A 25626-nucleotide genomic window follows, 5' to 3' on the forward strand; every position below is an offset into this window, starting at 1 on the left:
TTCGGGGTGGGGGTGCGAGCGGTCCTGCGGGGGGGTGAATCAGACGTCGGGGGGGGGGCATCAGGCTTTCAGGGTAGGGACAGGACTTCAAGGAGGAAAGGAGAGTCGGGGCGGGCGAAAACAGAGTCAGGGTCTCCAGAGGAGAGTCGGGGCGGGCGAAAGGAGAGTCGGGCAGCATGCGCGGTATACGGGTGTGCGCGGTATATAAAAATTTATGTACATAAATATGTGTTTTTTGCGCGCTATACCCATGTGCGCGTTTTACACAGGTGCGCGTTATCTATGTGAAAATACGGTAGTCAATTTTTAAGTATTACCAGATGAATATTTGAGGGGGTGCTGAAAAGTTCTCAGCCCAACCAAAAAAAGAATGACATGGATATGGTTCAATCAATGATCTGAAACAATGTCAAAAACATAGAATTTTGTTTCTGCATATTGGCACTTGACAAAATTAAGATAAAACTCTTTTCAGCTACAGTGGCAAAGTAACGCTCAGAATTTAGGAAGTTGGCTGGTCGGGCTGAGAACCTTTCAGCATCTCCTCGCATATGAGATAAGCTGCATACACTGGATACCTGTTGCATGCAAATCTATCTCCTACATATTCATTGTGGTAATCCTGAAAAACCTGATTGGCTAGGTATGCCTCTGTTGAGAAGTGCTGTTAAACTGGATTCTCCTATGAGAAGCTGCCTGCACAGCATACCCTGTTTGACAGGAGCAGGAAGAGTCACCATAATAAAATGGACCTAACTACTTACCATGCACACGACTGAACATGCCTGGACTATATGACTTTCAATGTCAAAATGCTTCTGCAACCTATATATTGCCCTCTTTGAAAAATCTCATTAAAGCACAGAATATCTGGAAAATGCAAAAGCAGATGCTAATAAAGGGGTCTTTTTACTAAGATGCGCTAAACCCTAAAGTGGGCTTAGCATGCTGAAAAAAGGCTTAATCCAGGAAGCGTGAATGGGTCCTGTGGTAATTTCCCTGTATGTGCACACGCTATTTATTTTTGGGGGGGAATTATTTTTGGGAAGGGGTGCAGAAGTGCTAACCAGCTAGTACCTTCATATTTGCACCTGCTAACAGGTTAATGCAAGAGCCTTTAGCATCTCCTAAATAGAAGGCAGTAAGGACCAGATTCTATAAATGGCACCTACATCATAGGTGCCACTCAGTGCAGTTGTCAATCAACCACTAAGCGCCATAGATAGAATCACACCTGGCAGCACCTAAGCAAACTTAGGCATCGCTAGGCATCCTAGACATAGCTTTTCTCTTGCCTAATTTGGTGGCACCTGTGTTGAACGCCTAATGAAGCAATGGAAGTAAGGAGGATGGATTGAGACATCCGGGTTTGACATGGGGGAAGCCACTGTTTGCCCTGTATTGGTAGCATGGAATATTGCTACACCTTGGGTTTTGGCCGGTTTTAGTGACCTGGATTGGCCACCGTGAGAATGGGCTACTGGGCTTGATGGACCATTGGTCTGACCCAGTAAGGCCATTCTTATGTTCTTATGATCTTATCCATTGAAAGCAAGGGAAGTAAGGAGGATAGATTGAGACATCTGGGTTTTACTTCCATTGAAAGCAAGGGAAGTAAGGAGGATGGATTGAGACATCTGGGTTTTACTTCCATTGAAAGCAAGGGAAGTAAGGAGGATGGATTGAGACATCTGGGTTTTACTTCCATTGAAAGCAAGGGAAGTAAGGAGGATGGATTGAGACATCTGGGTTTTACTTCCATTGAAAGCAAGGGAAGTAAGGAGGATGGATTGAGACATCTGGGTTTTACTTCCATTGAAAGCAAGGGAAGTAAGGAGGATGGATTGAGACATCTGGGTTTTACTTCCATTGAAAGCAAGGGAAGTAAGGAGGATGGATTGAGACATCTGGGTTTTACTTCCATTGAAAGCAAGGGAAGTAAGGAGGATGGATTGAGACATCTGGGTTTTACTTCCATTGAAAGCAAGGGAAGTAAGGAGGATGGATTGAGACATCTGGGTTTTACTTCCATTGAAAGCAAGGGAAGTAAGGAGGATGGATTGAGACATCTGGGTTTTACTTCCATTGAAAGCAAGGGAAGTAAGGAGGATGGATTGAGACATCTGGGTTTTACTTCCATTGAAAGCAAGGGAAGTAAGGAGGATGGATTGAGACATCTGGGTTTTACTTCCATTGAAAGCAAGGGAAGTAAGGAGGATGGATTGAGACATCTGGGTTTTACTTCCATTGAAAGCAAGGGAAGTAAGGAGGATGGATTGAGACATCTGGGTTTTACTTCCATTGAAAGCAAGGGAAGTAAGGAGGATGGATTGAGACATCTGGGTTTTACTTCCATTGAAAGCAAGGGAAGTAAGGAGGATGGATTGAGACATCTGGGTTTTACTTCCATTGAAAGCAAGGGAAGTAAGGAGGATGGATTGAGACATCTGGGTTTTACTTCCATTGAAAGCAAGGGAAGTAAGGAGGATGGATTGAGACATCTGGGTTTTACTTCCATTGAAAGCAAGGGAAGTAAGGAGGATGGATTGAGACATCTGGGTTTTACTTCCATTGAAAGCAAGGGAAGTAAGGAGGATGGATTGAGACATCTGGGTTTTACTTCCATTGAAAGCAAGGGAAGTAAGGAGGATGGATTGAGACATCTGGGTTTTACTTCCATTGAAAGCAAGGGAAGTAAGGAGGATGGATTGAGACATCTGGGTTTTACTTCCATTGAAAGCAAGGGAAGTAAGGAGGATGGATTGAGACATCTGGGTTTTACTTCCATTGAAAGCAAGGGAAGTAAGGAGGATGGATTGAGACATCTGGGTTTTACTTCCATTGAAAGCAAGGGAAGTAAGGAGGATGGATTGAGACATCTGGGTTTTACTTCCATTGAAAGCAAGGGAAGTAAGGAGGATGGATTGAGACATCTGGGTTTTACTTCCATTGAAAGCAAGGGAAGTAAGGAGGATGGATTGAGACATCTGGGTTTTACTTCCATTGAAAGCAAGGGAAGTAAGGAGGATGGATTGAGACATCTGGGTTTTACTTCCATTGAAAGCAAGGGAAGTAAGGAGGATGGATTGAGACATCTGGGTTTTACTTCCATTGAAAGCAAGGGAAGTAAGGAGGATAGATTGAGACATCTGGGTTTTACTTCCATTGAAAGCAAGGGAAGTAAGGAAGATAGATTGAGACATCTGGGTTTTACTTCCATTGAAAGCAAGGGAAGTAAGGAGGATGGATTGAGACATCTGGGTTTTACTTCCATTGAAAGCAAGGGAAGTAAGGAGGATGGATTGAGACATCTGGGTTTTACTTCCATTGAAAGCAAGGGAAGTAAGGAGGATGGATTGAGACATCTGGGTTTTACTTCCATTGAAAGCAAGGGAAGTAAGGAGGATGGATTGAGACATCTGGGTTTTACTTCCATTGAAAGCAAGGGAAGTAAGGAGGATGGATTGAGACATCTGGGTTTTACTTCCATTGAAAGCAAGGGAAGTAAGGAGGATGGATTGAGACATCTGGGTTTTACTTCCATTGAAAGCAAGGGAAGTAAGGAGGATGGATTGAGACATCTGGGTTTTACTTCCATTGAAAGCAAGGGAAGTAAGGAGGATGGATTGAGACATCTGGGTTTTACTTCCATTGAAAGCAAGGGAAGTAAGGAGGATGGATTGAGACATCTGGGTTTTACTTCCATTTTGAAGTGAAACCCGGATGTCTCAAACTGTCCTCCTTTTTCTAGAGCTGTATGGTAACCCTTCCAAAACCCATTCTCTTCCTATGGGCTTCAGTGCATTTGCCACGGGAGAAGCGCTACCGTGGCTTTGTAAAAGGAGCACTTGGTGATTACACCATGGATAATTATTACAGTCACAAATCCTGTAGTGCAATAAGAAATGCTCTAATATTTTCAAAACCAATTGAGCCATAGAACTAGTTTGGAGTGAAATTCTGAAATCTTTGGTTCTTGCTAATATTGGCTTTTAGATTTTATCACTCGTCCTATCTTTGATTGAAATAGATTTCTTCATCCATTATCCTGAACTAGTGCCCTGCAAAATATCTAAATCCATCGCTTTTAGTGATGGTAAATGGCTTCAGATATCATGAAGACATTTTACAAAGGCTTGAGCCGGCTATCATTATTTTCCTGTTGTGTCAGTAGAATTATGTATTCCAGGCTTTGAAACAATTCCTATTTTAACTGGTGATTTTCATATTCCCACAGAAATTTGTAACCAGTGAATGGATTATGAAAAATCATCTTCTACGAATGCTTAGCACGCTATCTTATGCATCTTATGTCCGCAGCTATTGCTGTATACATCGATGTCCCTCAGAGGTTATGGCTGTAAGTGAAATTATTTTCAGGGGGGGGGGGGAGAGGGGCTTTGCAGCATGTGCCATGCACAACACTGTGAGAACCGAGAAAGCCTCAGTCTCTCCTATCTCTGTGAGATCAGAGTCACAGATAAATATCAGACAGAGGCTAGTATCTAACTATTGAGAAAAGTCTTCTTGGTTTACTTGTTTCCACATTTCAGAATAACTACCGTATTTGCCGGCGTATAAGACGACTTTTCAGTACCTTAAAATCCTCCCCAAAGTCGGGGGTCGTCTTATACGCCGGGTACTGTTTACATCACAGTTCTTCAACCGCCGGTCCACGGACCGGTGCCGGTCCGCAGAAAATTCCTGCCGGTCCGCACAGGACCGGCGAGATGGACCCGTTAAATTTTCTGCCCCAATGGTGTTTGCAGAAATCTTCTGTTCCTCCCAGCCTCGGGCGATCAAGACAGGCGGTCATTCCCTCTGTGAGTCTCGCCTATGCGGAAACAGGAAGTTGAAACAAAATAGGCGGGACTCAGAGAGGGAAGGTCCCGACGTTTGCAGCCTGTCTTGATCGCTGCCCCTGCTGAGTCGCCGAAGAGGGCCGCGGGGAAAGTGCAGGCAGAGAGAAGATGGTCAGCGTGCGCGGGGAGGTCAGCGTGTCGATTGGGGCCATCAGCAGCGTTTGTGCTGAGTCTGCCCACGTGCAGGATGCGGCGGGTAGGGGCCTCCAACTCGTCTTGGGCGGCTGGGCCTGCGGTGCAAAGCTGTTTTTGCCGGCTTGGGGGGGGGGGTCGCGAATGTGCAGGGCACAGCAGGAGTAAGATCATGGGGAGCCTTCAACAGTGGCTGTCTCCTCTCCTAGCAGCTCTGTACTTACCAGGGCAGTGATTCACTTTGGCAACTTCCCCTTTCCTCAGAGGCGGCAACGGACCCAAGGCTGCCTAAGGAAATCACTGCTGCAGGCAAGTACTGAGAGCTGCTGGAAGGAGAGGAAGCCACTGTTGGAGGCTGGGAAGCTGATGGATAAAGGAAGAGCTGCTACTGCACCTGGAGAGAGGTAGAAAGAGAGATGCTGCTGGGAGGGGAAGAGGGAAAGAGTTGGGAAGAGAGCTACTGTTGGATAGGGGGGAGGAGGGAAGGGAGAAGGTAAAAAGGAAGGAAACAGCTGGCAGGGAGATTAGAGGAGGGAAAGGGGAGAGACAGGAATGAGAAAGTAGAGAGAGATTGATGCTGGAAATGGGGTCAGCAGAGAAATGAGAGAGGGATAAAGATGCTAGATCTGGTGTAGGAGAGATAAAAATGAAGAAAGCAGTGAAGCTGGAATGAATGATGTAAAAAGGAGAGAGGAGGCACAGGCTGGATGGAAAGGGGAGAGGGGCATAGAAAGAAGTCAGATACATATGGAAGGGGGAGAGGCCAGACAGTGGATGGAAGGGGCAGATGCTGGAAGGAAGAGTGGAAAGAAGATGAAAGCAGAGACCACAAAAGGTAGAAAAAAATCATTTTATTTCTATTTTGTCATTACAATATATCAGATTTGAAATATATATCCTGCTAGAGACATAACTGTGGACTGCAAAGCCTAACACTATTCCTGTCATGTGTGACTGCAGTATTCTGTTAGCATGATATTTCTGTGTAGCATTCTGTAATAATTTGGCTTGTTCAGTTTTCTTGATAGTAGAGGGGATATATGTGAAGGGGAGGGGAGACAGGGGTTTTGTTGGTCCTTGTTCTGAATATTTATATTTATAAAATGACAATTGTACAGAATATTGTTTCTTTTTATACTTTAATAAAATACGTTCAATATAAAATCATAACTGAGGCTTGTGCAGATGGGATCAGATGGTTTGTGGGGACCGAGCTTGCGGAGATGGGGCGAAAATGTGTTTTTTAAAATTTCGGTCTTAGTAGTTTGCCGGTCCACAAAATAATTCTTTTATTTCTGCCGATCCACGGGTGTAAAAAGGTTGAAGAACACTGGTTTACATGCCCTTACTTTACATGCCCTAACATCTCCTTCCTTACCTCCTTACGGTGCTTACGGTACTAGTAAACCTGCCGGGACATCAGCGGGGCCATGGCGGGACATCAGTGTGACAAGGGTGCCAGCTCCTTCATCCTGCGCAGCGGGAAGCAGCGGCGCTCTGGCCCCACCCCTTTTCTCTTGACTACGTCTCTCGCACATGCGGCTGTGTGTGGAGTCTAGCCCTTAAGGAAGTTGCGGGGGCGAACAGGAGGCTTTTGAAGGCTTTTAAAGGGAAACTGTCATGCCAGCAAACTTGCTAGGGACTTGCCCGGCACTTGCTCTCTCCCTCTATGTGTTATCTTCCTTCTATCATTGACAGTTTCAGTTTGGTTAACAGTTTAGAAAACAAATAGCATGGCAGCTCCCATGGGTTTATTGTTCTATTCAGCTTTAGTGAATTAATTAAAATTGTTGAAATAAATTCTGATGTTCTTTTAAGTTTTATTTGTTGTGCAGAAGGTGTGCGGAAGAAGGGGTAGTCTTATATGGCGAGTATATAACAAACTCTATATTTTAACTGTAAAAGTTGGGGGGTCGTCTTATACGCCCAGTCGTCTTATACGCCGGCAAATACGGTATCTTGACTCAAGGCTTCTCCAGAGCTGAGTCTAAATGACTGTGCTGAATAGCCAGTGTGCTTCAAAAGTGCAATTAAATTTTTCAAAGCTACTTCAGCAGGTAAAACAATAGGTTTCTATGAGAAATGCCCACCCACCCTGTGTGCAGATAACATTGATGGGTTGGAAAAGTATAATGCAAAAGACATTACGTGTTTCAATGGGTACATTTCCTTAAGTAATTTTCACATTGAAAGCGAACACGTACTTTACTTTCCAATCTAGTACACAGCTTGCAAGTAAAAAGGGAGATTGGACTTATATCCTGTTTTTTCTGGGTGGTTATAATCAAGGTGGTTTACATATTTAAGACAGGTACATATATTGTATCTGGGGCAATGAGGTGTTGGGTAACTTGGCCAGGGTCACAAGGAGCTGCAGTGGGAATTGAACTCACAACCTCAGGATGCAGAGGCAGCTGCTCCAACCATTAGCTACTCCTCCACATGAGCTTTGTAGTTCTACAGGGGTTCATAGACAACGGCGTGAAAGACAAAAGCGCGCGCCGCCGCGCCGCTCTAAATTACAGTTTTTAGGGGCTCCGACGGGGGTTTTTGTTGGGGAACCCCCCCCAGTTTACTTAATAGACATCGCGCCGGCGTTATGGGGGGTTTGGGGGGTTGTAACCCTCCACATTTTACTGTAAACTTAACTTTTTCCCTAAAAACAGGGAAAAAGTGAAGTTTTCAGTAAAATGTGGGGGGTTACAACCCCCCACACCCCCACAACGCCCCGACAACGCAGCGCGATGTCTATTAAGTAACCCCCCCGTTGGAGCGCTAAAAACAGTAATTTAGAGCGGTGTGGCGGCGTGCGCTGCGCTCAATTGTCTGGGCACGCCTTTGTCCCGGCGCACGCCTTTGACCTGGCACCTTCTACAGGTAATGAGAAAACAACTCCCAGATTGTTTCAAGAAGAGTACAGTAATGGCCCTCCAAACACTGTGGGGCTGATTCTACAAACAGCGTCCCAATTGTAGGCAGCGGTAGATATCCTACCGCTGTCTTATTAGCCAATCGGGATACATGTTTTTTTTTAAAAAAAAATCCATGCGGTGAAGGACACCTACAATTTAGGTGTCCGACTTGCTGCTATGGAGGTGCCTACCAATGCCCAAGGCCGGCGTGGGCATGGTTTCCACCGGAAGTGGCCTTGGGCGTCTGTAAGTGCCCCTATGCATCGATGTAGACGCGAGACAGACACCTTAAATGTAGGCTGTGAAAATATTGACCTACATTAAAGGTGTCGGTAAGAAAAAAAAAAAAAGACGTGATTCTCTAAAGCAGTGGTTCTCAACCCTGTCCTGGGGCCCCCCAGCCAGTCGGGTTTTCAAGATATCCCTAATGAATATGAATGAGAGAGATTTGCATATAATGGAAGTGACATGTATGCAAATCTCTCTCATGCATATTCATTAGGGATATTTTGACAACCCGACTGGCTGGGGGTCCACCAGGACAGGGTTGAGAACCACTGCTCTAAAGGACGTTGATGCGTGATTGACACGTGATCGACAGCTGCTTCTTAGGCGACCGCCAAGATCGGTGTCCTTTAGAGAATCAGAGCCTGTGAGCAGATTTTTTAATATCGGCTTCTCCCTCAGTTAAAAGCAGGAATCATCAAATCAATCTAAATCCAATTCAGCGTCTCTTCTTTCTTCCTCTCAAGATTGGCCCAGTTCAATACATCCTCAGTCCTTAGTACACCATTTCTTCTGTTTATTTATGAATCGTATGAACTACCAGAGCAGCAGTGTACAAAGAATCAAATAGATCTAAACCAGAAGGTGACAATCATTAAATAAGCATCAACTCGTCAAATGAAAAGTGCAACGGGAGATAACGACAAAAAAGAAAACGTATGAGAGGGTACAAACGTTCCATCTCCCCCTTCCCCCTTTTTTCTTTTACACATAACAACCAACAAAACTTCTTCATAAGCCCCAACCTCCCCTACCCTCCATGAACATGAGCTACGCAGAAATCAGATTAACACGCATCTCTTGAAAAGTTTGCCAAAGATTACAGCATAGTTTATTACCCACGCAAGCTGAATGATGCAGTCGCTTATCCTCCCAGTCAGCCTTTCCTGACCTTGAAGTCTCAATTCTAATGTCTATGTACTATGGAAAATTGGGTTCTACATCTATTTAAGGTATCCAGCAATAATGGTTATTGAATTTGATGCTATAGTCATCAAAGAAGAAAAATCAGCTTTTTAGTAATCAAATTTTAAAAATTAGACTAAAATGAAAGTTGCAAAACCTTGTCTCTGGTTTTCCTGCAGTCAAGAGGTTTTAGTTAGTGGTTTTCAATGGCCTGTGGTTATGCAAGGGATGCCCATGAGAAGTGGTTTAAAGAATAATGCTATACTCTCCTTTTCATAGCCTCTCCATAACCTGGCAGCTGAAGCTGCTCGCAGCAAAAATGAGGATGATGCGTTACTGGCTCTGAAGGCCCTTGGGAATGCAGCGCAGCCAGAAGGCACTAAGATCTGCCACAAGTTCATACCTAGTTCATGGTCCAGCAAAGTTCAAATAGCTGCTGTGTTGTGCCAGTGGAAAATTTGCAAACATGGCTACCAAAAGGTACAATAAACACATTCATACAATATTAGTCTTCACATGGTGAATTTATGATTAGCGTACAAATTTGCACATGCAATTTATAGAATAAGGTCAGTTGCGCACACAGCTTGATCTGTTAATTGGAATAAACAGTCAATTATTGGCTTTAATTGGTCCTTAGATGCTATTTGAGAAACTGTACGTGCAAATTTTATCAAGTACAACTACTAGGAAGGCATGGACGGGTCAGGGGCATGCCTAAGAGTTAGGTGCATAGGTTACAGAATACTAGGAGTTATGCATCTAATTAACACTTACATCAGCTTATGACACGGTCTAACTGTTCACACCTAAAGATGGTTATGAAACTGTTAACACTAGTATTCTATAACAGCGGTTCCAAACAAAATAGTTGTCATAGAATCTGCGCTTCACATCCCGTTTTCAAAACCGTGCAAGCCGGTTTTAGCACCGGTGCACTGATTGTTCTGTGCTACTCTGACACTCATAGAGTTCCGACAAGCGTCAGAGCAGCGAAGAGCATTTAGCATGCCGGCCGGCGCTAAAAATCACTTACGCGGTTTTGTAAAAAGGGGGGCAGGGATGTTAATGAGTGACTTCCCAGAGCATAAATTGTGGCACTCTTTCTTGACTCTACCCCTAAAACCCTGTTTCTATAAAGTCTGCCTAAAGGTAGGCATTAATATGATCAATAGACTTAATCAGTGCCGATATTGGCACTCAGCACCTCACAATTGGCTTCAAATGGACTTAAATGAAAGCTAGGCACCTAACTAAAAAAAAAAAAAAAAAGATTCTATAATAAAGTAGGCGCCTAGCCTGAAGTGCCTACACTAAAATTAGGCATAGCTAGTCGGGAAAAGGGGAAGTGGTCTAGCTATTATCTATAAATCCTCCCTCTCAGTGACTAACGACACTCCTCCTGTAATTACGACTATTGAATCCATTCACTTTAAAATCAATGTTAATCCAGTAATAGATCTACTCTTCCTATACATCCCACCGCCTAGAAGTCGCAAGATAGCTGGCGGTATATAAAAATAAAGTTATTATTATTATTATTATTATTAGCCAAAATAGCTTGACTCAAGTTCATTCTTTAATATTTGACTTTGCCACCCAATCTCAATTTCCCATAATATTAGGGGATTTCAATATTCATCTGGAAGATGCCAGCTCCTCCTCTACCCAGGATTTTTTGTTCCACATGTCCGATCTCAATTTTACCCCTTTTTTCTCGGAACCTATCCACTCTAAAGGTCATACACTCGATATGATCTTTATTCCATCGTTCCATTAATCCAACTTTTCTGATCCTCTACTACTCCAAGTTCCCTGGTCTGACCATTACTTCATTTTGACTTCTTTCCTTCCCATGACCATGTCTAGCTCAATACCACCTTTAACTATCTCTTCAAGAGACTTTGGTCATCTTAAAGAAAAACTAACTCCATCATCATTCCAACTTTCAATCTGGAAGGACCAGACAAACAAATAGAGATCTTGGATATGGCTTGCAGTTCCCTCCTCAATAAAATTGACCCTGTTTCAATCCGCAATATCTCTTCCAAAAACAAAACAAAACCCCTGGTTAAATTCATCACTTCTTCTCCTTAAGCACCAACTACGGTCTTTAGAACGGAAATGGCGAGCAAATCCCACTCCATCTAACCTCAATAAATACAATGATCTTTTGCTTCAGAAACATGACTAGGACATAATAACTTTTAAGCAATTGCTTGAGAACTTGATAAAAGATAATGTTAATCTTAGAAGAAAAGTGGAAATGCTTGAAAATAGCTCACGTTATAATAATCTAAGATTGATTAATTTCCCTAGGCTTACGTCTGTAACTCCTAGGGAAATGCTTAAAAGATATTTATTAGAAATATTGGATATTTTGAAGGAAATGTTGCCTCCATTTTCATCAGTATATTATCTTCCTGGAAAAAGTCAAGTTCAAAAATCTTTATTAAATCAACAGTTTTTAAATGTTTCTGAAATGTTGGAAATATCTGATAAAGAGACAGCAGTGAACATAAGAACATAAGCAATGCCTCCGCTGGGTCAGACCTGAGATCCATTGTGCCCAGCAGTCCGCTTATGTGGCGGCCCAACAGGTCCAGGACCTGTACAGTAATCCTCTATCTATACCCCTCTATCCCCTTTTCCAGCAGGAAATTGTCCAATCCTTTCTTGAACCCCAGTACCGTACTCTGCCCTATTATGCCCTCTGGAAGCACATTCCAGGTGTCCACCACGTGTTGGGTAAAGAAGAACTTCCTAGCATTGGTTTTGAATCTGTCCCCTTTCAATTTTTCCGAATGCCCTCTTGCTCTTTTATTTTTCGAAAGTTTGAAGAATCTGTCCCTCTCTACTCTCTCTATGTCCTTCATGATCTTGTAAGTCTCTATCATATCCCCTCTAAGTCTCCTCTTCTCCAGGGAAAAGAATCCCAGTTTCTCCAATCTCTCAGCGTATGAAAGATTTTCCATACCTTTTATCAGAAAAGGGAGGGAGGGAGGGATGGGGATAGCTCTGTTCTTTGCTCCGAGTTTACCTTCTTCCCTGCAAGCTGCTGCTCTGGAGGGAAGAAGGAACCATGGCTCTGTGTGGCTCTGTATCAGTAGCTCTCTCAATTGATAAAACATGGTTGTTAAAATTTTTCTTAAAAAATAGGCAAAAGGAATTTATAGTTCTTAAAGTACAAATGTTTCCTGATTTGACACAAGAGACACAGAGGTGTCGTCGAGAATTTTTGTTAATGAAGCCTAGGGTTACATCCTTGGGTGCCATCTTTTATTTGTGGCACCCCTGTAAATGTATTGTTCTATATCAAGTTGTCAAATATGTCTTTTATGAACCAAACCAGTTGACAACCTTTTTGTCCCTATCCCGCTTGGAAAAAGAACAATCCTGAGCCCTATTTTGATGGAATATACGCCTTAGCTCAACGCTTTGGCCAGCCTTAAATCTTAATAGAATTTTCTTTTGTTTTTCGCTAGATTATAACATTTTGGATCTAATTTGAGGACTTGAGCATAATTAGCCAAAATCACTTTTGTTTTCTCGATATTGTTTACTATGATGGAATATTTATATGTCTAATTTTGCTTTCTGTACAAGTTATGCTTGGTAATTAAGATTGAAAATCTAATAAATAAATAAATAAAAATAAATTGAATGAACATTCAAAATACAGTACTACAAACAATCAATTAATCAGGAAAAGAAAAAAATATTATTAAAAAATGTATTTCAAAAGCAAAGAACTCTTCAGCCATATTTTCCATTCTAAAAAAGCTGACACAATTCAAGCAGAAACAAATTATCACAAACAATTCTTCCCCCACAGCCCAAAACCTAGCAAACTTTGTTCAAGATAAAATTCAAACCATTCTATGATATTATAGCAGTTTTTCTATCCCATTCAGGCACAGGAAATTATCTTGTCAATCTTCATGGATCGTAGCTATGATTCAACAGTCCGGAAGGTAGCCTGCATGGCTATCTTTGAATGCCATCCTTCTGTTACGGTGATAATGACTATAGCCAACATCGTGATAACAGACAAAGATTCCAACCCAGAGCTTGCTTGCTTTTTATATTCCCATCTGAACTCTTTGGCTAAGAGCAAGAGCCCAGAAAATGCCAAACTGTAAGTTTAGATCACAACTGCATTTATTTGTATGTAGTCAGAGTATTTTAAATCCTACACCAGTGTTCTTCAACCGCCGGTCCATGGACCAGTGCCGGTCCGCAGAAATTTTCTGCCGGTCCACAGGGCCGGCATGTCCATCGAGCCCAAGACAGCATCCTTCAGCCATCGGTCCACTGTGCGATCAACACGGCCAGCTCCCTGAATGCGGCAGTGTACAAAGCCGTGGGAAAAGGCTCCTATATGTGGCCTGTGCCTGAACCGTCAGAGGGAAGGCTTCCAGATGAGATGCGGGATGTGTGCAAGGAGCCGCTGCCCACAGCTTTGTGCAATGCAGCACTCAGGGAGCCGGCCCAAAGACGCACAGTGGTCCGGCCCAAAGATAACACCGAGGGGCAGGCCAGAAGGCAAGGCACATGGATGGAGAGAGACAACAACGGTAGGGGAAATGCTTTTATATTTTTTATTTAGTGATTGATTTGTCTGTTCAGGAAGAAATGCATTTGTTTCTTTTCCTCTGGGGTTGTACTGCTTGCAGACTCTTGCATCTTAGGGTTTGTTTGTAAATATTAGTACTTTTAGTTTTTGGTCCGGCATTTGCATGGGTTTTCTGGTAGGAATGAATGTTAAAAAGCATACAGTGTGCTTTGTGTATTTTAATTTTGTGGTTAACCATTATGTGTTGTTAATACAATTATATTGTGTATATACATGAAAAATGAATGGAAAAAATGGTGTTACAATTAGTACTATTATGGGGCGGGGTCTGGGGCGGAGATTGAGTGAAGATGGGCACGACTTAGCCCAGTGTTCTTCAACTACTGGTCTGCAGACTGGTGCCAGTCCACAAAATAATTATTTTATTTCCGTCGGTCCATAGGTGTCAAAATGTTGAAGAACACTGTCCTACACTGTCTTTTATCCTAGGTTAAATTCTAGCTCTTGAAATGTAGTGCAAATATATTGCCTAAGTCAGCTTTTCTCTGTATTTTCTATAAGTGTGGATATTACAGTCTCTCCCTGTAGTTGAGAATTGTTTGTTTCTACTGAGGCATTCTTAAATCCAGTTACCAAGGGACCGATGCAAGAAGCTGTGTATTAGAGCCATATACCAATGGCTAAACGCAAGGCTTCTAATGCAAACCTAATATGAAAGTTTTGCTCTTCTATGCAGTAAACTAATGGCATGCCAATTACCGCCATGTTAAAAAGTATGCACTGTCAGAAAAAAAAAAAAAAACCCAGCACGCACTGCAGTGGTAGAAAGTGGTATGTTTGCTGCTATAAAGGAAAGCAATGTCTCCTTTTCCATCAGTGTATGAGTTGTGATTTCTTCGCACACCGACAGGAAGGGCGACATGTTTTAAAAAGCCTGCTGCTGAACAAGAGGTCACCTCCACCCCCTAAAAAAGTCCTGATCCTTTGAACCCCACCCCTCAAAAAATATCCTTGGTACCGATGTAGATCCCCTACCTACCGATCCCTCCTGACACCTTAAAAAAGGGCTATAGGGATGGTAGACAGGTGGGTCCAATAGGTCTGGGGGGATTTTGGAAGGCTCGGTATACAATGTAAAGGGGTTTTAGTGAGATGTGTACCTGGCACCTTTTTTGTGAAATTCACAGCAGTGCCTCCTAGGATGCTTCACTTCTCTGCTGGCAGCTTGTTTTGTGCATTTTTCATTTGCATGTCTCGTTGGTAGAAAATGACCAAAATAGATGGACACACTGAGGGTGAAAGACATGTCTGAAAAAGAAAAGAAAAATAAATGTTTGGCGGTTTCAAAAATTGCCATTCTTTCCACCTGATGCTTGGATGTACTTTTCAAGATGTCCAAAGTCGGACATTGATGTCCTATCGAAAATGCATCTCCAAGTGTCTTTATAAATTAGGCAAAAAAAAATAAGCACTTGCTTGAGTTCACCTGGGATAAAGTTTTCCCTCTTCTTTATATTTTGTTTATCTGATTCAGGGCTGCTGCTTCCAGTGTTGCTCTTCAATTCCTGGGCCAAAAACTAGGTCGCTGCCCCTCTTGGTGCAGCAAGGCTTATCGTTTTGAGGCTTCTTTAGGTAAGTTAAAGATATGAATTTACCCGCTGACTACAGCGCTTAGATTTGTGAGGGTTTGTTTTTTTTAAGAAGTTTAGGGGGGGGGTTCTGAAAAGTTCTCAGCCCAACCATCCAACTTCCTGAGTGTTATTTTGCCACCGTACCTGAAAAGAGTGTTATCTTATTTTATTAAGTGCCAATTTGCAGAAACAAAATTCTGTGTTTTGAGATGATTTCAGATCATTGATTGAATCATATCCACAGTCATTTTTATCTTGGTTGGACTGAGAACTTTTCAGCACCCCCCTCGTACTTCCTTTTGAAAAAATGGATGCAATTGGGGAAGGGGGTTTCCCCTAGGAATGTAATGCTCTTTCCGAAAGAACTTTTTCCAGGACATGTGCCTAATAATGACTCCACCAGGATCTTATAAGAGTGCATTTAAAATAAATTCTGGAACACTTCAATTCCTTTACTTGACACGATTGTGCCATTCTCACTACTCAAAGTATGGCTTTAAAAAAAAAATTGCAAAATAAATAGAAAATTATGTCATATTCCTCATAGAAAGCACCCCCTCGTAACAGTAGCCAAAGCATCACACTTTAATGCTCTTTTCTAGACTCATGTATGTTGCACTGATAATATGACGAGAAATTTATGGAAGGCAGGCTGGCAAAAAAGCCTTCACTGTATGTTTTGTTACTTTTTTTTCAGACAAGGTAGCGGGTTCAGTAGATCTGAACTTCTTCCACCTGAACAAACCAGAATCCATGATACCTGTGTTTATACTTACTAACCTGCAGGGATCCCTTTATAAAAGGAAAAGTACTGTTGGAGAGGTAAATTTATTTTTAGTATTTATAACTCTTCTTTGTAGCTAGCTTGCCTTGAGGTTCCTTCAGTGATAAGTTCAAAATCAAGTATCCATAAATAAGTAAATACAAAGCCAAATGACTAGAGTCCATGATTGTAAATGCTATTTCTCCAGTCTGATATTATAACAGTACACCAATATGCTGCTGAAACATTCTGCCATGAGTAATTCTCATCCATTCTTTGCAGTTTAGTGTTCAAGCTCAAGGATTTGAGGAACTGATAAGGAAAAATGACATCCCTGTCTCTCAACAATCCATGAGGAAAACGATCGCGAGCATTGCAAAAACCGTATGTTTTGTCTTCTCTTCATTGGACATTGTGTAGTTCATACAAAGTGACAAACACCTCGAACATTATGGTGACATAAAATCTGAATGATTGTACCTGAAAAATCTGAATAATGAAGTCTCTGAGTGATTATTTCAACATCAATCCTGAAAATGTGTTTATAACACTTAAGAGTTTCTTTGTGTGGTCATTTGCACAGATCGGATTGAAACAGTCGTCTTCCACAGAAACTCTGGCCTCGGCATCATTGTCGGTTCTTGATCAGGAGATAGCCTTCGGTGAAGTTACCAGCAAAGACTTTGGAAACTTAAAAAAGGTAAAGATAGATTCCGGTCTTCTTTACTCCAGTCTCACTGGAATACGCTTCCAGAGGGAGGGATAGGACAGAGCACGATATTGGGAAAGGATTGGATAATTTCCTGAAGGAAAAAGGGATAGAAGGGTATAGATAGAGAAATACTATACAGGTCCTGAACCTGATGGGCCGCCGCGTGGGTGAACTGCTGGGCATCATGGATCTCTGGTCTGACCCAGCAGAGTCAATGCTTATGTTCTTATGTTCTTATGTTTATCCATTGATAGGCTCTAACGGAACCAGCAGACAGAAACGGTTGGGTGAAGAAGATAGTGAACAAATGTATCAGTGGTTTGCAGGAAAACTTGCTAGTCTCAGTGCAAGCAAAAGTCTGCTATAATTGTCCCACCATTGCTGGGATTCCATATGAGGCATGTATGAATTCTGCTACTGTGGCAAAGGCTGCGGTCAATGGTAAGCTTTTTCTAAAATGTCTAACTATTAGGATACAAAAAATATGAGTATGCTGCATTAGTAACCTATAAGATCCTGTCTACAATTTAAGTTATTAATATGTGTCTTTAAAATTATGGCACCAGATTATGAGGGGGCGCTGAAAAGTCCTCAGCCCAACCAAGAAGAGAATGACATGGATGTGGCTCAATCAATGATCTGAAACAGTGTCAAAACATAGAATTTCGTTACTGCAAATTGGCACTTAACGAAATAAGATAACACTCTTTTCAGCCACAGTGGCAAAATAACGCTCCGAATTTAGAAAGTTGGTTGGTTGGGCTGAGAACGTTTCAGCACCCCCTCATATATGCATGCGTTGCTCCATTCTTTGGCTGCATATAAAAATCTACGTATGTCAACAATTATATAACGTTAAGCTTTCCTACCATTTCTCATATCAAATTTAATTTTTTATTTATTTTAAAAATTTCTATACCGTCTAAACCTAAACGGTTTACAAAATATTACATACATAGTTTTTAAAACAAAATAAAAGACACATAAACATAAGTAATCAAGTCCTCAGAAAATCAGCAATTGGGAAAAATCAATGCCTAAAAAGAGGCATTTACAAACAATTGTGTTTTAAGTAGTTTCCTAAGGGATCCTTTTACTAAGGCATGCTAGCTGTTTTAGTGCCGTGTCCATAGAATATAATGGACGCATTAGTGTTTAGCATGCTCTAATATTTAGCGTGCGCTAAACCAGCTAGTGCACCTTAGTAAAAGGACCCCAAAATGTGCCTCTATCACCACATTTCCATATCTGTCCTACAAGAGAGTTCCACAGTTTTACCCCTGTGCAACATAAAGTCACCGCACTGGTTTCTACATATTCATACCAAGCAGCCTTGGGATAAAATTCTCTTCTGCTACATGTCCGATTAGAAATGGATTATGTGAAGTTCCAAAGTAAACTGAAAACTTTGATTTTTTTGGAAACATTTTTGTCAATGTTCAGTATCTTGTGTATGTGAGAACTATTTCAGCTTTTATAAAGTGCACTTGACAAAAACGTATGTATAGGTCGGTGCAGTGAGTCCTTTCTCCAGCAGCTCAGCTGTAATCTAAGTGAGTACCAGAGGTGATGGGAGAGGAAGTGTGATTCACCTGAGGTCAGTGTGTGAAGCACAATTTTAGCCCTGGCCACCTGCTTTCTCCCATGTCAGTCTAATAAATAAAAACATCACAAAGCGCGGGTAATCCAAATGGGTGCAAGCGGAAAGAATAAACAGAAGCAGATAGGCCTGAGAATGACACGGTGACAAAATTCATCACCGTTCCCGTCCCCGCGGATAACCGCGGGAAACCATCTTCATGTCATTCTTTAAGGAGAGAGGGAAGAATCAGAGTATGAATGGCCACAACCACTGACCCACAAGCTTTGCTTTGAAGAATGCTGGTGTAGAAGGACCGAGGTTGAAACAGACACTACAGAATGACAGTCTCTAGTATCCAGAGCAGATATTGTGATGTCATAATGCCTCATTCCACCAGTGCCTAAGAGCCAATCACATCAGTGATGTCACAATTCATTATCCTTGGCTCACATAAGAATCAGAGTATGAATGGCCACAACCACTGACCCGCAAGCTTTGCTTTGAAGAATGCTGGTGTAGAAGGACTGAGGTTGAAACAGACACTACAGAATGACAGTCTCTGGTATCCAGAGCAGATATTGTGATGTCATAATGCCTCATTCCACCAGTGCCTAAGAGCCAATCACATCAGTGATGTCACAATTCATTATCCTTGGCTCACATAAGAATCAGAGTATGAATGGCCACAACCACTGACCCGCAAGCTTTGCTTTGAAGAATGCTGGTGTAGAAGGACTGAGGTTGAAATAGACACTAGAAAATGACATGGGATTATTTCCCGTGGTTATCCGCGGGGACGGGAACGGTGATGAATTTTGTCACCGTGTCATTCTCTACCTGAAATGTAATTTTCTCAAAGAATCTTGAAAATTCACTTGAGAAACTGTAAATCTCACGTTTCTGTCCTTCACAGTAAACACAAAGTTGAAACCATCTCCCTCAGATGATTTTAGCCTTTCAAAGCTGCTACAATCCAGTATTGAAGTTCAGGGTAATATAGATATAAGGTAAGTGCAATTCTTTGTTTTGTCCCTGTTACAAATTTAAAGGCTTCTAACAAGTTTGCCAGGGTGATTTTCTTTTTATATTTATTTATTCATTTCTACAAACAAATACACAAGAAAATCCTCTTGTTACAGTAAATCAGAGTATTTCACATCTTAATTATATTATAACTTGGAAAATACCTAACTAAAGAAAAAAAATTAACTGATAAATATCAGCTCAAAAATTCTCAAAATTAAATCAATATTCAATATGTGTTTTATGTTAGGTATATAAATTAACAACTAATCTTGAACTCTTATATGAGAAATAATAAGCAAAAAGATAGGGAGCTCTAAGTTATTCAAACAATTTTATGCAAATAAAAGGCTTAACATGAAAATATTACTGGCTCTTTTTTTTTTTTTTTTTTTCTTTAAAGCAGCCCCTTAGAGAGAACTAAGATATTTTTTTTCAAGTCCAAGAAACTGCGAAGTTGCTCTGGAATAAACAACAAAAAAAATTTAATCCCAGCATATCTGATGAGACATTTACATGGGTAATTTAGCTGAAAAGTAGCTCCCAAATTTTTTGTTTTTCCTTTCTTCAATCCTGAGTTGACTTAGGGCTCTTTTTACAAAGGTGCGTTAGGGCCTTAACACGCGGAATAGCATGCGCTAGCCGCTACCGCCTCCTCTTTAGCAGGCGGTAGTTTTTCGGGTAGCGCGCGATAATCCAGTGCATGCACTAAAAACGCTAGCGCACCTTTGTAAAAGGAGCCCTTAGTGACATCTGGGAAAATCCAGATTTTTGGAACCAAAAATTGACTTTGTGAATAACGAAAGAACATTCTCATTAAAGCATTTAAGTCCTGCTCAAAAATGAATGATAATTAATAACGTCCCTCGGTATTCAATTATTTCTTGAGAGCTTTCCATTATATCAGTAATATTATTAAAGTCAAGCAATTGTGAATTGTCAACCTGATTGGATTCTGTTGGCAGATCCGTTTTCTTCGTTATTTATAGGAGGAATGGATTCAGAGGTATACTTTAAATTGTGATAGGACAGAGTACGGTATCGGGGTTCAAGAAGGGATTGGATGATTTCCTGAAGGAAAAGGGGATAGAAGGGTATAGATAGAGGATTACTATACAGGTCCTGGACCTGATGAGCCGCCACGTGAGCGGACTGCTGGGCACGATGGACCTCTGGTCTGACCCAGCAGAGGCACTTCTTATGTTCTTATGTAAAGGGGTAAACGCTAGAGACTTAAGCTTCCTTTTACGAAACTGCGATAGCAGTTTCTAGCGTGCTGAATGGCCCGCGCTGCTCCCTGTGAGCGTCGGGAGCAGCGCAGGCCATTCAGCGTGGCTCTCTGCGCTAGAAACTGCTATTGCGGTTTCGTAAAAGAGGAGGGTTAGGAAAATTCAAAACTCTCTTATAATTCTCTAGGTATTCAATTTTTCTTTGCACAAACACTCTCCCTTTTGCAAAGGCCCCTGAGAGTTTCTGTATAGAAGCCATTTCCACATTCCTTTGGTCAATTTTAGGTTTGGTTTCAACTTGTATATTTTGTACTGAGGTTGACAATGTATCAGTTTTAGAAAGTATAGCCGAGATATCACCTGCAGTTTTTGTAGTCGCTACTCCGAGCTTCTGAAGGACACTCCGTACACTTTCTAATGTCACCCGTGGAGCGCGGTTTTCTTCCGCCGCTTGCAATGCTGGACACTGGGTGTGCTCAAGAGCATGGGGGCCCCCGCACTGCGCAAGGGCGTCTGACTCTTCCGGTCGTCGGCACTTGCGCGCACCATGTCCTCTGACCCTGGATTCGGTGGGAACCGTGCTGCTGGAGGGGATAGTGAGGTCTCAAGTCCCAAGGCTCTGGCAGCTCCCTCCGCCAGAGCAACCGCTGGGGTTCCACCCTCAATACTAGCCAGCGAGCTAGTGAGGAATCTGTCCAGCGAAGCTTGTCGGGGCGAAGGAGGATCCACCCAGAGAAAGCCCTTGTGTTTTGTGTGAGGCATCGCAGATACTCCGAAGAAAATAAAATATTGCAGGTAAAATCACAAGGTTATGCGGAGCAGACCACACTCACTGCTACCACCCCGCCGTATGATTTTCTTACAAAATAACAGCCAGATTGGTAGCTGATACTGTGGAGGGAAAGAAGAAAAGGCCTGTTGACATTCTCTCTGCTTACCTGCAGCCTTGCTTCTCTTCCTCACACCACTTTCCATAAGAATTGCCTTTCTGGGACAGGTCCATCAAGACCAGTATCCTGTTTCCCAACAGTGGCCAATCTAGGTCACAAGTACCTGGCAAGATTCCAAGGAGTAAAACAGATTTTATGCTGCTTATCCTAGGAATAAGCAGTGGATTTCCCCAAGCTATTTCAATAATAGCTTATGGACTTTTTGTTTTAAAAGTTTGTCCAAATCTTTTTTAAGCCCTGCTAAGCTAACTGATTTCACCATATTCTCCAGTTCCAGCAACAAATTCCAGAGTTCAACTACACGTTGAGTGAAGAAATATTTTCTCTGGTTTGTTTTAAATCTATTAGTTAGTAGCTTCATCGCATGCCCACTAGTCCTAGTATTTTTAGAAAGAGCGAACAAGCGGTTCACATCTACCCTTTCCATTCCACTCACCTGTGCTAAAGTTTTCCCTCTTCTTTATATTTTGTTTATCTGATTCAGGGCTGCTGCCTGCAGTGTTGCTCTTCAATTCCTGGACCAAAAAGGTTCAGAACCAGTAATTTGGCATCACCCAGAAGAAAATAAGCAATGATGTTCACAGTATAAATGTGGAAAAAGTTGTATTTTGGTGAATGGATGTTAAGAAATAAGGCTGAAAGCATTACAATGGAAATGCACCAGCTTAAATATTGTTCCTAAAATGAAAGCAATCTCAATCACAATCTGAAACTTTGGCTTAAGGGCAGGAAGTTAAACTTTTTTTGTTTCTTTGTGGAAAGTTGTGGAGACATCTGTTTTGTATCTTTAAGAAGGTCTCAGGTTAGCATCACATCTTCCAGTTTTAAAATGTTTTAACTGCTAAATTTCATTTCAACTTTCCTCTATCTACTCCTTGTCCAACAGCTAATATCAGTTTCAATCTAACCAGCCAAGGTAATAAGCAGTGGAAATCTTCATAAAAGTGTGTGTGTTGATTTACATTTAAACAGGATAGTGAAAAACATATATCAACTTTTTCGAAAAAAATATACTACAATAGGTTGATAATAATAGATAATCCTAAATGGAGGAAAAGATCTCAGATACACCACTAAGGGAACATATGTTTTTTTCTCCCTATAATCATGTAGTGTTGGGTTTCTTTCGTCGATCAAAAAACCTCCACTACTTATAAATTGCTAGCCATTGATAGAAAAATGTTTTAAATTTTTTTTTTTTTTTTTTTAATTTTTAGATTTCTTATATAAATTCTGAAATCAATGGCAGCTTATTTAACATTTGAAATGACATTCATGGTATTTACCATAATCAAATAGCAGAAAAATATTTTACTTATCTGCAACTGAAGAGACGGGTTAAAGTGCTCAAGTGCTCCAATAAAGTGCAAAGATGCCAATGCTAAAAAAAGATATTGCACAAAAGATAAAGTGCAAAGTGCTGGTTAATATTGCACAATATTGCTATAACTGCTACTGATGCTAGTAAAACATACAGAAAAGAACACTTATCTGCAAAAAGGCAGAACTGGAGAGCAAATAAAGTGCTTTGTGCTCGATAGCAAATCAACTTATATTGCACAGCCCGCTCATTGCAAAACCCTCTCTCAATTCACTCCACTCCAACACCACATGATTATAGGGAGAAAAAAACATATGTTCCCTTAGTGGTGTATCTGAGATCTTTTCCTCCATTTAGGATTATCTATTATTATCAACCTATTGTAGTATCTTAATTTACATTTAGCCTTTTGAACGCTGGAATGATCCACTAATAAGGCCTAAAGTGAAAATATCTGCGTGTTATAACCACAGCCTTTGTGGTACAATCCTTAATTTATTATTTATTTTAAAAATTTCTTTCCCGCTTAGCTTAACACCTGAGCGGGTTACAATACAAAACAAACACATCCAGGACATATTCGAGACATGTGTATGTTATAACATGTGTATGTTATAACATACACATCCTATCCATATCCGAAGGTGTAGTGAAGTTTATTATAATGGTGTATTTGTGTGTGTAGTTTAGCATTGCATTTTTTATTTATTTGTTCACATGTGCTTAAGTACCAGCCTAACATTTCCATTCTTAGCTAATGAGCTACTTTGCATAACTTTGGTTCACAGTAGAGAATGACACGGGGACAAAATTTTCCCTGTCCCCATGGGAACTCATTTTCCAGTCTCGTCAAATTATTTTCCTGTCCCTGCCCCATTCCTGCAAGCTCTGTCCTCACCTGCACAAGCCTCAAACACTTTAAAATCATAAGTAGCAACATTCTAGAGCAGTGTTCTTCAACCACCGGTCCATGGACCAGTGCCGGTCCACAGAAATTTCCTGCCGGTCCACAAAGCCAGCACGTGCATCAGGCCCAAAACAGTGTTCTTCAACTGCCAGTCCATGGTACGATCGATGCGGCGTTATCTTTGAGCCAGCTCCCTATTCCTAACTGATTCAGTGCACAAAGCCACGGGCAGTGGCTCCTATGGGCATCCTGCGTCTGAACCGGAATACTTCTCTCTGACGTTGCAACGTCAGAGGGAAGGCTTCCAGATGAGGCAAGGGATGTGCAAGGTGCAATTAGTACTATTATGGGGGCGGGGTCTGTGGTGGGCATTGGGTAGAGATGGGTGGGGTCTGGCCCACGACTTAGCCCAGTGTTCTTCAACCGCCGGTCCACGGCCGATGCCGGTCCACAGAATAATTTTTTTATTTCTGCCGATCCATAGGTGTAAAAAGGTTGAAAAACACTGTTCTAGAGCTCAGATTGTGATGTCATAATGCCTCATTCCACCAATGCCTAAGCTCCGTCCTCACCTGCACAAGCCTCAAACACTTTACAATCAGGCAGGATTAACCAATAGGCCAAGTAGGCACGTGCCTAGGGCCCAAAATGGTCAGGGGGCCCGATGAAGGAGGGCATCAACATTATTTTTTCCAAACGGCGATGGACCCCTCCAGCATCGATCAGCAACGTGGGCCCCACCCCAATCGGCAACGCAGCCCCCCCCCCCTCATCGACAGAAAGTAAGACAAGCAAGCAACGCAAGTAAGAAAGGCAACGGGAACTGTAATTGTGCAAGCGGTGCTGCTTGCCCAAAGCTTCCCTCTGACATAGCTTCCTGTTTCCGCCTGGGCGCATGGTGGGGTGGGGGGCGGGACAGGGGGGCCCAGTGGTGTACTTGGGTACCTAGGGGCCCTCGACGAATTAATCCTGCCCTGTTTACAATCATAAGTGTTCAAGGCTTGTGTGGTTAAAGCCGAGCTTACAGGAGTGGGGCAGGGACAGCGACAAAACTCACGAGGACGGGAAGGGGAAATTGAGTTCCTGTGGGGATGGGGGCAAATTTGTCCCCATGCTATTCTCTAGTTCACAGCCAAAAAAATAGAACATGCACAATAAAAGCACAGTTTGCGCCAGAAAGAAAACAATAAATTATTACTTATAATGACTGGTGTTGCCATTCAACAAATTACATATAACTGGAAGGATTGGAGAAGAATAAATGATAATTTTTGGTGGAACTCTTTATGCCAGATCTATAAAATGGAAAGATTTGTTGCAATACAGCGGGGATATTTCAGGAAATTTCAGGATGTGTGGAAACCATTAACAAAATATTGTACGGATTAGTTGACATTGTTTCCCTTAAATTTATCAGTTTAACAGTAAAGGGGGGATATTTTATTAATACATATTCTCTATGATAATGGAATATATGGTAGGGAGGGGTGGGAAGGGGGGGGAGGGATAAGAGTTTATGTAGTTTGCCAATGATAGCTTGTAAGTGATTTGTAATTTGTAATGTAATTTATTTCTTATATACTGCTACATCCGTTAGGTTCTAAGCGGTTTACAGAAAATATACATTAAGATTAGAAATAAGAAAGGTACTTGAAAAATTCCCTTACTGTCCCGAAGGCTCACAATCTAACTAAAATACCTGGAGGGTAATAGAGAAGTGAAAAGTAGAGTTAGAGGAAAAATAAAAATAAAACAAACATTTTAACAAGATAGCATTGATCTAAATACTTTGGAAGGTAGAAGAGAGGAGAGAAAGGAATAGAAGCAGAAGGGGG

At 41.7% G+C, this 25626-nt stretch overlaps 1 protein-coding gene across 1 annotated transcript in view; it reads left to right on the plus strand.

Moving 5' to 3' along the window:
* The window catches only part of LOC117346767 (vitellogenin-A2-like), an 87816-nt gene that overhangs the window by 23588 nt on the left and 38602 nt on the right, over positions 1-25626 (plus strand). The window contains exons 10-17 of the mRNA XM_033916847.1: positions 9377-9577; positions 13012-13235; positions 15208-15305; positions 16002-16126; positions 16350-16451; positions 16651-16767; positions 17034-17220; positions 19275-19368. Of these exons, the coding sequence (XP_033772738.1) occupies positions 9377-9577; positions 13012-13235; positions 15208-15305; positions 16002-16126; positions 16350-16451; positions 16651-16767; positions 17034-17220; positions 19275-19368 (1148 nt within the window). The remainder of the gene's footprint in view (positions 1-9376; positions 9578-13011; positions 13236-15207; positions 15306-16001; positions 16127-16349; positions 16452-16650; positions 16768-17033; positions 17221-19274; positions 19369-25626) is intronic.

The sequence above is a fragment of the Geotrypetes seraphini genome, chromosome 12, assembly GCF_902459505.1.
Source record: "Geotrypetes seraphini chromosome 12, aGeoSer1.1, whole genome shotgun sequence".
NCBI lineage: Eukaryota > Metazoa > Chordata > Amphibia > Gymnophiona > Dermophiidae > Geotrypetes > Geotrypetes seraphini.